Here is an 11069-nt window from a genome sequence, read left to right on the forward strand (position 1 = left end):
CAGAGATAACTCTGATCATTAACAACTTCCCTGTTCAGAGTTTTCTTAAAGGCCTAGGGAAGAAAATCTGAAATCTTGGTGTGGCATAAAAGGCTCTCCATGAGCTGGCCCTACTCAGCCCTGCCCTTCAGGGATGATGGTGAGCTAGTGACTCCCATTTACCCTCAGGACAAAATCTAAATGCCTTGACATGGCAACACCAGTCACTCACGTCTTCCCTGCCTACCTTTCCACCCCCTCATACACACACACGCACGCACGCACGCACGCACCCACACCACTCCTCAAGGTCCTAAGTATTTGTTCAGGCTCTTCCTGTACCTAAAACATCCTTCTTCTCTCTTCCCCTAGTTTGTGCGATTAGTTCTCGTGTTTCCCTCAAGGCTGGACTCACGCCCTACCATCCTCCTTCTCCATGATTTTCCCTCCCATCCCACTCCTGCTTAGTTAAGGGGCTGCTTTCCAGGGCTGTCACAGCTCCTTGTGCAAGCTTTGATTTTGGTTCTTTTCATATTGTCTTGGAATGTAGAGTTATCATCTATATTTTTCCCTGGACCAGTAGCGCTTTTTATAGGGTAGTATCAACAGTGGAGGCTTCAAAGTCATGATTCCTGGATTGGAAACCTGGCTACATATTTAACTCCCCTGGGCTTCACTTTATTGTAGAAAGTATGCGTAATAAGGGCATCTACTTCAGGGGGTGATTCTGAGAACTGGATGAGGCCGTCCATGCACAAGAGTTCACCCGTGCCTTCTTCTGTGTTTTAAATTCACAAAAAAAATCATAGCTGTTATTATTATCAACAATAATGATACTCTCTGTGTTCCCAGTGTTTAGTTCAGGCCTGGCACATAGACTTTCAAAGGCTTGAGTGCATCAATATTCAAACCTGTTTATTCACTTTATGAAGCATTTTTATCCGCATTAACTTACTTGAAAAGCATAGCCAATTAATTTGAAAAAATGAAAGTAAAAGTTTTTTTCATAATTAGATAACCTGACAATAATGACTTTATTATTTTAGTGAAAATTCGAAAATTTAATAAAGCCAAACCACAGCCTGATGTACTTGAAGAAGAAAAAATCTATGCTTACCCCAGCAATATTACCTCGGAGACTGGATTCAGGTAAGCTTTGGGTGGGGAATGAAAGACTACAGAAAGAGAATTATAAGGTTCCTCCCCCCTGCCCCGGATATCTAGAAAACATTCTTACGCTTGGAGTTTATGATTACGCATATGTGCCTTTAGAATTAAGTTTGATTTGCTTACTCCCATTCAGCTGGATAAAACCAAGTCTAATGAAAGAATCTCATTTTGGAATATTACCTTGGCTTACAACATCTTAAGAAAAAGTCACAACTACAGTATGCTGTACTGAAAACTGGGAGGGGACCCATTTGCAAAGAGAGGAATGAGTATTGGTGAATATGCTGATTCTTTGCAGGACTATTTCAAGCCTAGAAGACATCGTTGAAAAGCAAGGAGACATAATCGCCTACCTGAAGCGACACAATGCCCTGCTGAGTAAGCGCTTGTTGACTTTCACTTCCTCTGACCTCGACTCTCCGCCTAGTCGCGCGTGAGAGGCTCAAGGTCAGGACAGCAGTTGCAGAGGAATGCAGAGGAATCTAAGACTGACTGGACGACCTGACAAGCTGTCCTCGGGAATGGCAGTTTTGGCCAGATAACATTTGACAGTTTTTGTTGGAAGCCTGAATTTCGCTCTCACCTGTGTGGCTGTTTAGTAGGTGGGACTTGTGGGTCACTTGAAAGGTACTTCGTAGAGCCCGGATAACTCGAGGAAAACACGTGTGTTTGCACATTTTGAAGTTGTTTAACTGTCTGGTTTATCCTAAGATCAAAGGTATAGTTTAAACATCTTCTCGCCCAACATTAGAACCCGGTAATAATTTGGCTATTTATAGGGAGGAAATCTGACATGATGATCCGGTTGAAACAAGGGTTTGATCAAATAAGTTCTTTCCACTCTTAAAGTGATGAGAGAAGTCAGTAGTTTTTATGGTTAATGTTGTTTTCCCCTGCAGAGCCTCCTCATGTACTGAACATGCTTGTGTGGTATGGGATTACAGTTTGGCCCAGGTAGCTCTTATGGAGAATTTCCTCTTTGTAAGACCAGTCTCACTAGGTGATTTACTATGCAAACTCCTACAGTTTTCCATTCTCCAGAAATAAGATAATCAAGATTACTTAGACCAGTGTCAGACTGACCAGTGTTGCTCGTTACATCAGCAGCACATTCCATTGGCAACAGCTGAAATACTTTGGAGAAAACTTGAGAACGTTCCCTTTATTTTAATCCTTCTTCAAAAAGTTGCCATGTGTTTCAGTATTGACTATACCTTGATTAGATCAAGAAAGGTATGTTCTGTGGCTTTACGTTGGTCTAAAAAGAACCTTTTTTAGCCTTGAATTACACTTTCTTAAGTTTTATTTATTTAAGTAATCTCTACACCCAATGTGAGGCTCGAACTCAGAACCCAGAGATCAAGAGTCACAAGCTCTTCCAACTGAGCCAGCCAGGCCCCCCTTGGAGTATACTTTTAAATTATGAGAATGAAGTGTCATATAAACTTGCATATAGATATTAATGATACCTAATTCTCCAGGTGAAATGAAGCATTTTTATGAGTAAAGGGCATTATTTCCCCAGTTTTCCTAGTTTGCCCCTTTAATTTATCCATTTGCATTAGCACCTTTATATACTGCCCTAGAAAGCTTAATAGGATGGGAGGGGACATTTGTGATCATGTGTGTTGGTCATTAGCCAAATAAATCAAGACCTCATTTGAAAACCCGTAAGCTATACACAACTATTTGGCAGGGGATGTATTGATTTGGTCACATCCAGGTACTTAGGAGGGCGGACACCAGTTTCCTTTAGATCTAGTCATTGATGGGACATTCTAAAAGCTTTCTACCAAGGTAAAAGTGTTGGTATGTCACCTGTAGGCAATCTCCTTGAAGCCTCAAAATGACAACGTTCACAAACTAAAGCCAAAATTATATTTTTTAAAATTCAGATCGTATCCAAGTTTCCTGACTTATCTTCTCTCCCTTCTTTTTTTTTCTTTTTTTCTTTCTTTCTTTTAAATAAGTCTATCTCAAAGCCATTGCCTTCTCTGGAAATCTGTCTCTGTGTTCTGGAAGAAGCTATAAACTGCCTTTGTTGGTCTGCAGCCTCCTCAGGAGCTTCCTGGGTATAATCTGAAACTGGCCCTTGTACATGGAGGGCTGGGAGAGAACAAAGAAAGAGGCAGACCCCTCCAGACTGGTAGGTAGGGGCTTTAATAAACAAGGGAACTTACTTGTTACAAGGCTTGTCTTGGGTGCCTACAGGGTGAGCAGATCCCTGCATCCGCCTGCCAGAATCATGAAAGTTTATAAAGAGGCCTTAACTGGGGCGCCTGGGTGGCTCAGTCGCTGAGCGTCTGCCTTCGGCTCAGGTCATGATCCCAGGGTCCTGGGATCGAGCCCCGCATCAGGCTCCGTGCTCTGCGGGAAGCCTGCTTCTCCCTCTCCCACTCCCCATGCTTGTGTTCCTGCTCTCGCTGTGTCTCTCTCTGTCAAATAAATAAATAAAATCTTTTAAAAAAAAAAAGAGGGCTTAACTGGGTTCAGTCACATATACCATCCAGATCTCTCAACAGCACTCTCCTCTCTCAAAGGTATGTCCTTGGACCAGCTCCCACTGTGCGAACGGTGAGCAGAATATACATTCCAAGGACAGGGGAGGGGGTGAGCAGCCTCTGAAGGCCCAAGTCCAGCTCATGGATGAACTAGCAGTCATGTCCTCTCGATGACCTCCTCCCAACAGCCTTCAGCTATTTTCCTTTTCAAAAGGAAAACACCAGTGGGAGATGGTTCTTACTTAGTTTTAAATGCAATTGGGGTCTATAGTCCGTTTCTAAGGTTTATAGGATGAACTTGGGCTTACAGAGAAAGATGCAGTTAAAAAGTTAGGATACTCAGATTCTAATGTATGTCTGTAGAACCACAAAGACTTTAATGAACATATCAAACAGTAAGAAAAATGAAACAAAGTATCAGAACTAGGAAAACACGGTAATGAACAAAGCACTTTAAATGTTAAGCATTCTATTCACCAGGCAGGTAGTGTGGTAGTAGCACAGCAGATAGAAAAGTTAAGAGCCTGGTTTGTAAGGAGGAAGAGGACTAGGATTTCTAGGCTCTGTGCTAAGTGAAGTAATGGCCTGTAAGCCCAAGGAACTGTAGGAACTTCAGGTCAGGGTTCCCTGGCAGGGAAGGGGCTGTAGGAATTCCAGGCAAATTAAAGAGTAAGGCAAGGCAGCTACAAAGGTCACAGGCACTGTGTCGAGTCTGAACCAAAAGTGTGAGGGAGGACAAGGAGGAGAGCTGGAGAGCGTCAGATCTGGGAGGGTGCCCTGATGTTGCCTGTGTGAGGGATCCCCTGGAATGGGATCCACTAAAGAGTTTCAAGCAAGGAAGCGACAGAGTCAGTTTCATTTTCAGGAGGATCCGATTACAGTGCAATGTGGAGGAAAGCTAGGTGGCAGAAAGAGTTGGCCCTGAACTAGGGCAGGCATAGTAACGTTTTATTGAAAAGTCTGTATGCATATACGTGTAATATGTATTTCTATAATTTGGGGATTTTATTTCAGATGACAACAGCATCATGACTTAGAAGTTAAAAGCTCATTTTTTTAGAAGAGCAATGTTGAAAAATAGAAGGAAAAAAATCATTTGAAATCCCACTGCCAAGGAATTGTACCAGTACTGCTTGCTGTCCTGTACTCTCACCCACTGTGGGTGTCATCAGTCTATTTCATTCTAGCCCATCTGATGGATTAAAAAAAAAATGCAGGGACACCTGGGTGGCTCAGTCGGTTAAGCGTCTGCCTTCGGCTCAGGTCATGATCCCAGAGTCCTGGGATCGAGTCCCGCATCGGGCTCTCTGCTCCGCGGGGAGCCTGCTTCTCCCTCTGCCTCTGTCTCTCATGAATAAATAAATAAAATCTTTAAAAAATAATAATAAAAAAAATTTTTTTAAATGCATCGTTGTTTCACATTGCATTTCTTTGACTACTAATGAAGTTGAGCATTTTCCTCCATATTCTTTGGCCTTTTGTCAGTCTTTCGGGATGTGTATGGGTCAGGTCTTTTGCGTATTTTTCTCCTGGGATATTCTTTTTCTTAACATAATATTCTTTTATATATAAGGAGAGTCCTCAGTTTCTATTTGTTGGAAATATTTCATTGTTTTGTGTTCTTCTGCAGACACTGCAGCCTAGACTTTATCTGCTGCAGCACTAGTGAAAAAGCTCACACCAGCGAATCAATCGCTAAAAGCCACATTAGATGTATTCTTTTTTTTTTTTTAAAGATTTTATTTATTTATTTGAGAGAGAGAATGAGATAGAGAGCATGAGAGGGGGGAGGGTCAGAGAGAGAGGCAGACTCCCTGCTGAGCAGGGAGCCCGACGTGGGACTCGATCCCAGGACTCCAGGATCATGACCTGAGCCAAAGGCAGTCGCTTAACCAACTGAGCCACCCAGGCGCCCCACATTAGATGTATTCTTGTGTTGAGAGCCAGCAGTGTCTTGACTGAATTTTAATATACCCAAAGGGTATATTAAAAGGGCTGGAGGCCCTTTTCTTCTTCCAGGGACTCAAACCCAAGTCTTACATGAATCAAGCTAATTCTTTTTCCTCTTTCCTCTAAGGCAGGATTCCCCAACTTTGGTACTACTGACATTTCAGGTTGGATTATCTTTGTTGTGAGGGGCTCTCCTGTGAATTGTAGGATACTTAATTAGTATTTCTGGCTCCAGGATACCTCTGCATACCCCGCAGTTGTTATAGCCAAAAATGCCTCCATAACATGTGTTTGATTTTATTTAACACTTAGCATTTAATTACTGCCCATGTGCCGGAGTGTATATTCTAGGTGCTGGGAACTCAGGGGTCAATAAGACAGAAAAGGTTCCTGTTCTCATGGAGTCTACATTCTAATGATGGTATCAGGGTGGGAGTAGAGGGAAGGTGGAAGTTAACACAATAAACAAGTAAACCGATCATTGGGTTTGATGAGTTTGATTATTCATCTGTAAATCAGACCTCGTGGAGCACTCTTATGTTAATATAACTTATAGAGGGGGTGCCTGGGTGGCTCAGTCCGTTAAGCGCCGCCTTTAGTTCAGGTCACGATCTCAGAGTCCTGGGATCAAGCCCTGCATCGGGCTCCCGCTTGGCAGAGAGTTTGCTTCTCCCTCTCCCTCTGCCCCTACCCTCCACTCATGCTTGTGCTCTCTCTTTCTACCTCTCTCTCAAATAAATAAATAAAATCTTTTTTTTAAATGTGACTTATAGAGAAAATTTAACTTCTGTGTACTATAACCATTCAGAAAATCAAATGGCAAATGAAATGAACTTTATATTCTTCTTTCCCCATCCATTTTACAGAAAAGACTTATTTTAGTGACTTCACAACCTGACCAGAGATGGTTTTGTAAGTCTTAAATTTTTAAGGAAACAAACCTTGAATATATGACAATCACAAATCACAAAAATCTCAAAACTTGCCCTAGGTTTCCTAAGGAAAACGGTTTCATTTGTAAACCAAGGAAGTCTGTCTCTAATTCTTCTCCGCATTCTAATTCAGTCTCACTTTTCACCCTACTACTCCACTGAAACGGTTCTTTTCAAGGTTACCAAGAATGCCCTTCTGTGTTGCTTGAGCTAGGGATGAATGCATAGGTCTCCTCTTCCTTAGCTTGTCAGCAGTCGTAGACTCAGCTGAGCACTCTCTCCATGATTCATCTTCTTCATTTTGGCTTTCAAGACCCTGCAAACTCCTGGTTGTCTTCCAACCTCATTGGCTTCTTGTTCTGTGTCCTTTGCAGGTTCCTTTTCTTCTCCTTGTACTCCAGAGCTCAATCCCTAGGCCTCTTTCTTCTCCATCAGTACTTACTCTCTTGGTAATCTTGTGGCTTTAATACAGTCTACAAGCTGGCAACTCACAAATGTGTACCTCCAGCCAGGTCTTCTTGAACTCCAGATTCATATACCCAACTGCCTCATCTAGAGCTCTACTTTAATGTCCAGGACATCTCAAACATAACATGTCCAAAGCAGGGCTGTGCTCCAAAGCTGTTCTCTGTCTCCATGGTGATGGTTCCTCACAGCCCACATACAGTCTCTCAGCAAATTCTGCTGACTTTTCCTTTAAAACAGATCCAGAATCTATCTTCTTCACATGGATTATTGTAATAGTCTCTTAAGTGTCTTTTAGCTTTTAACTGCCATAATCCACCCCCTCCACACACACACACACACACACACACTCCCAAAACATCAGTATTTAATACAATAGCAAAGAGGTTCTTCTAAAACATCCATCAGATGTTGTTACTCTAATGGCTCCCTATCTCAGTAAAACCAAAGCCTGAGGGGCACCTGGGTGGCTCAGTCGTTAAGCATCTGCCTTCGGCTCAGGTCATGATCCCAGGGTCCTGGGATTGAGCCCTGCATTGGGCTCCCTGCTCGGCGGGAAGCCTGCTTCTTCCTCTGCCTTCTCCCCCTGCTTGCGTTCCCTCTCTCACTGTGTCTCTCTCTGACAAATAAACAAAATCTTTCAAAAAAACAAAAAAAACCCCAAAGCCTGACAGTGATCTCCAGGGCTCTAGAAAATCTGCCCCACCTCCCACCCTTAACTCATCTCTTCCTACTCTTCCGTTGCTTACTGTTTCAGCTACGTTGTGGTTTTTGGATTGTGAGGCCCAAACCCACCTCAGACCTTTGCAGTTGCTGTTCCGTCTACTTGGAATGATCAATTCCCATATACCCTTCATCCTTCAAGTCTCTGTTAAATGTTACTTTCTCAGTGAGGCCTGCTCTGGACCACTGTTTAAAACTACAGCTTTCCCCACACTCAGCACTTTCTATCTCCCTTACCCTTGTAGGGGTTTATATTCTGTCACCCTAAAATACGCCACTTTGGCTTATTGATTATTTTGAATTAGAGATACTTGAGAAACAGCGAATGCAAGGACTCTGCCCCGCCTCTGTCTCCATGAAAGGAGATGATAAATCTCCCATGTGAAAGGTGTCCTCCCTGTCCCAGGAGGGTAGGAGACATCCGTATGACCAGAGATGGGATTTAGGGCTAGAAACTGTATAAACAAACCTTGTTACTTCTTTACCAATTCACTATCCCCAAGCCCAAACCCCATTGTCTTGTCAATTTTTCCTAAATGTGTTGTTTCTTTGTCTAAAAGGCTTAAAGGCCTCCTGCTTTGGTCACTTCTTTGAGTCTCATCTTTTTATTGGGCTCTTGTATGTATGCAATTAAATTTGTTTTTCTCTTGTTAATCTGTCTTATGTCCATTTTATTATTGGACCACCAAAGAATCTAGAAGGGAAGAAAGGAAATTTTTTCTTCCCCTATACCCTGTTTGAATTGTTTTCCACTGTACTTATCACCTACAATATTATATAATTTCCTCATTCACTTTATTTCTCCTGACTACAATGTCATCATATCAATTTTGGAAATAGCAAAGATTTAGAAGAAAAAAATAAAATCATTATCCTGCATAAATGTTCATTTGAAAGGAACACAACAGAAAACAAAGGAAATATCAGACATGTATGGAGTAACATCAGAAATAGGACAAAAACATCCACACTTGTTTCTGTAGGTTCTAACAAAATATGTATATAAGAAAAAGGATATGGGGCACCTGGGTGGCTCAGTTGGTTGAGTGACTGCCTTCGGCTCAGGTCATGATCCTGGAGTCCCGGGATCGAGTCCCGCATCGGGCTCCCTGTTTGGCGGGGAGTCTGCTTCTCCCTCTCCCACTCCCCGTCTGTGTTCCCTCTCTCACTGTGTCTTTCTCTGTCAAATAAATAAATAAAATCTTTAAAAAAAAAAAAAAAAAGAAAGAAAGAAAAAGGATATGAAGCTATATAATTTGAAAAGGGAGTGCTAAAATTACCATTATTTGCAGAAATATGATTGAAGATGCAGAAATCTCCAAAGAACCTACTGGGAAAACTATTACAAAAAATACAGAAATAAGAGAATTCAGTAAGGTGGCTGGGAGCAAAGTTAATATGTAGAAATCTATTGCTTTATGGACGCCTGGGTGGCTCAGTGGTTAAGCATCTACCTTTGGCTCAGGTCATGATCCCAGGGTCCTGGGACTGAGTCCCACATTGGGCTCCTTGCTCAGTGAGGAGCCTGCTTCTCCCTCTGCCTGCTGCTCCCCCCTGCTTTGTGCTCTCTCTCTCTCTTTGACAAATAAATAAATAAAATCTTTTAAAAAAATCTATTGCTTTATATAACAAGTACCAACTAGAAGATGCAATTCAAAAAAAGGCCGCATTTATAATAACCAAAAAAAAAAAAAAATACCCAGATCTTCTTGAAGAAAACTTAAGAACATGACTGAAAGCTGTAAGACATGAAAAGGCATGACATGGGCACCTCGGTGACTCAATCGATCTATGAGGACTAGTGCTAAGATATCAGCCATATTATAATAACAATAATAATTAAAACAATGAGCTACTGTCCACAAATAATCAGATCAATGTACCAAAAAAGGAAATGTAGAAAGAAACCAAAGTGTATATGGGAATTTAGGATATAAAGGTGACACCTCAAATCACCACCAAAAAGTTAGCTCATTCAGTAAATGGTATTGAGACGAGGTAAACCATCAAGGGAAAACACAGGTTTGTGAAAGGATTTCCTTCCATCTAAAATGGAACTGGAGGATATGAAATGGAGAACCTCACATGTGCCTTTAGAAGCATGGAATTTAAGAACTGAGAGTGATTTCCCATAAATGCGTGATTTACAGAAGATAGACTTATCTCCTAACCAATGAACATCCACCAAGAATCTCTCCCCATCCTCAAGCCAATGAATTTATTGTTTGAACTCTAGCTGGATACCTCCCCACACACTGTATTCCTTGCCCATAACTACAGCCTGCCCCAAATCCTTAACAAACTTGCCTGTAGCTTGCTAGAGTATGCATTCCCTGAATTGCAGTTCCTCTGCTATTCCCAGATAAACTCAATTTCTGGTAATTTGAGCTTGCTTAAGTTTACCCCTTTATTTAATTAACAGATTATTATATCTCTACCTTAGAATTCATATCTAATAAATTCTAGCTGATTCAAAGATTTCACTGTTTAAAATGAAACTATGAAAGTACTATAAATAATGGGAGAGGTCTTTCAAATCATCTCAGAGTAAGGTAACTTTTTCTAAGATTGGCAAAAAGCCTGATATATTTAACTACATAAAAATTTAAATTTCCAGTTCCATCCACGTCGTTGCAAATGGCAAGATCTCATTCCTTTTGATGGCTGCATAATATTCCATTGTATACATATACCACACCTTCTTTATCCATTCATCTGTCAATGGACATCTTGGCTCTTTCCACAGTTTGGCTATTGTGGACATTGCTGCTATAAACATTGGGGTGCACGTACCCCTTCGGATACTTACATTTGTATCTTTGGGGTAAATACCCAGTAGTGCAATTGCTGGATCGTATAGTAGCTCTATTTTCAACTTTTTGAGGAAGCTCCATACTGTTTTCCAGAGTGGTTGCACCAGCTTGCATTCACACCAACAGTGTAGAAGGGTTCCCCTTTCTCCGCATCCTCACCAACATCTGTCATTTCCTGACTTGTTAATTTTAGCCATGCTGACTGGTGTGAGGTGGTATCTCATTGAGGTTTTGATTTGGATTTCCCTAATGCCGAGCGATGTTGAGCACTTTTTCATGTGTCTGTTGGCCATTTGGATGTCTTCTTTGGAAAAATGTCTGTTCATGTCTTCTGCCCATTTCTTGATTGAATCATTTCTTCTTTGGGTGTTGAGGTTAAGAAGTTCTTTATAGATTTTGGATACTAGCCCTTTATCTGATATGTCATTTGCAAATATCTTCTCCCATTCTGTCGGTTGTCTTTTGGTTTTGTTGACTGTTTGCTGTGCAAAAGCTTTTTATCTTGATGAAGTCCCAATAGTTCATTTTTGCCCTTG

At 41.5% G+C, this 11069-nt stretch overlaps 1 protein-coding gene across 6 annotated transcripts in view; it reads left to right on the top strand.

Annotated features, from left to right (window-relative positions):
• The window catches only part of TMEM192 (transmembrane protein 192), a 33219-nt gene extending 28157 nt beyond the window's left edge, over window positions 1–5062 (top strand). For 3 of the 6 annotated variants that reach the window (XM_081811173.1, XM_081811161.1, XM_081811177.1), the window contains 3 exons: window positions 1026–1128; window positions 1448–1527; window positions 3120–3380. In XM_081811173.1, the coding sequence (XP_081667299.1) occupies window positions 1026–1128; window positions 1448–1527; window positions 3120–3232 (296 nt within the window). In that variant the 3' untranslated portion in view covers window positions 3233–3380. Of the gene's footprint in view, window positions 1–1025; window positions 1129–1282; window positions 1428–1447; window positions 3381–4664 lie in introns of those variants that run through there. The other 3 variants (XM_081811168.1, XM_081811164.1, XM_081811171.1) reach the window with 3 other exon arrangements.
• Window positions 5063–11069: the final 6007 nt, after the last annotated feature.

This window comes from Leptonychotes weddellii, chromosome 2 (genome assembly GCF_054177405.1).
Source record: "Leptonychotes weddellii isolate Sample4059 chromosome 2, ASM5417740v2, whole genome shotgun sequence".
NCBI lineage: Eukaryota > Metazoa > Chordata > Mammalia > Carnivora > Phocidae > Leptonychotes > Leptonychotes weddellii.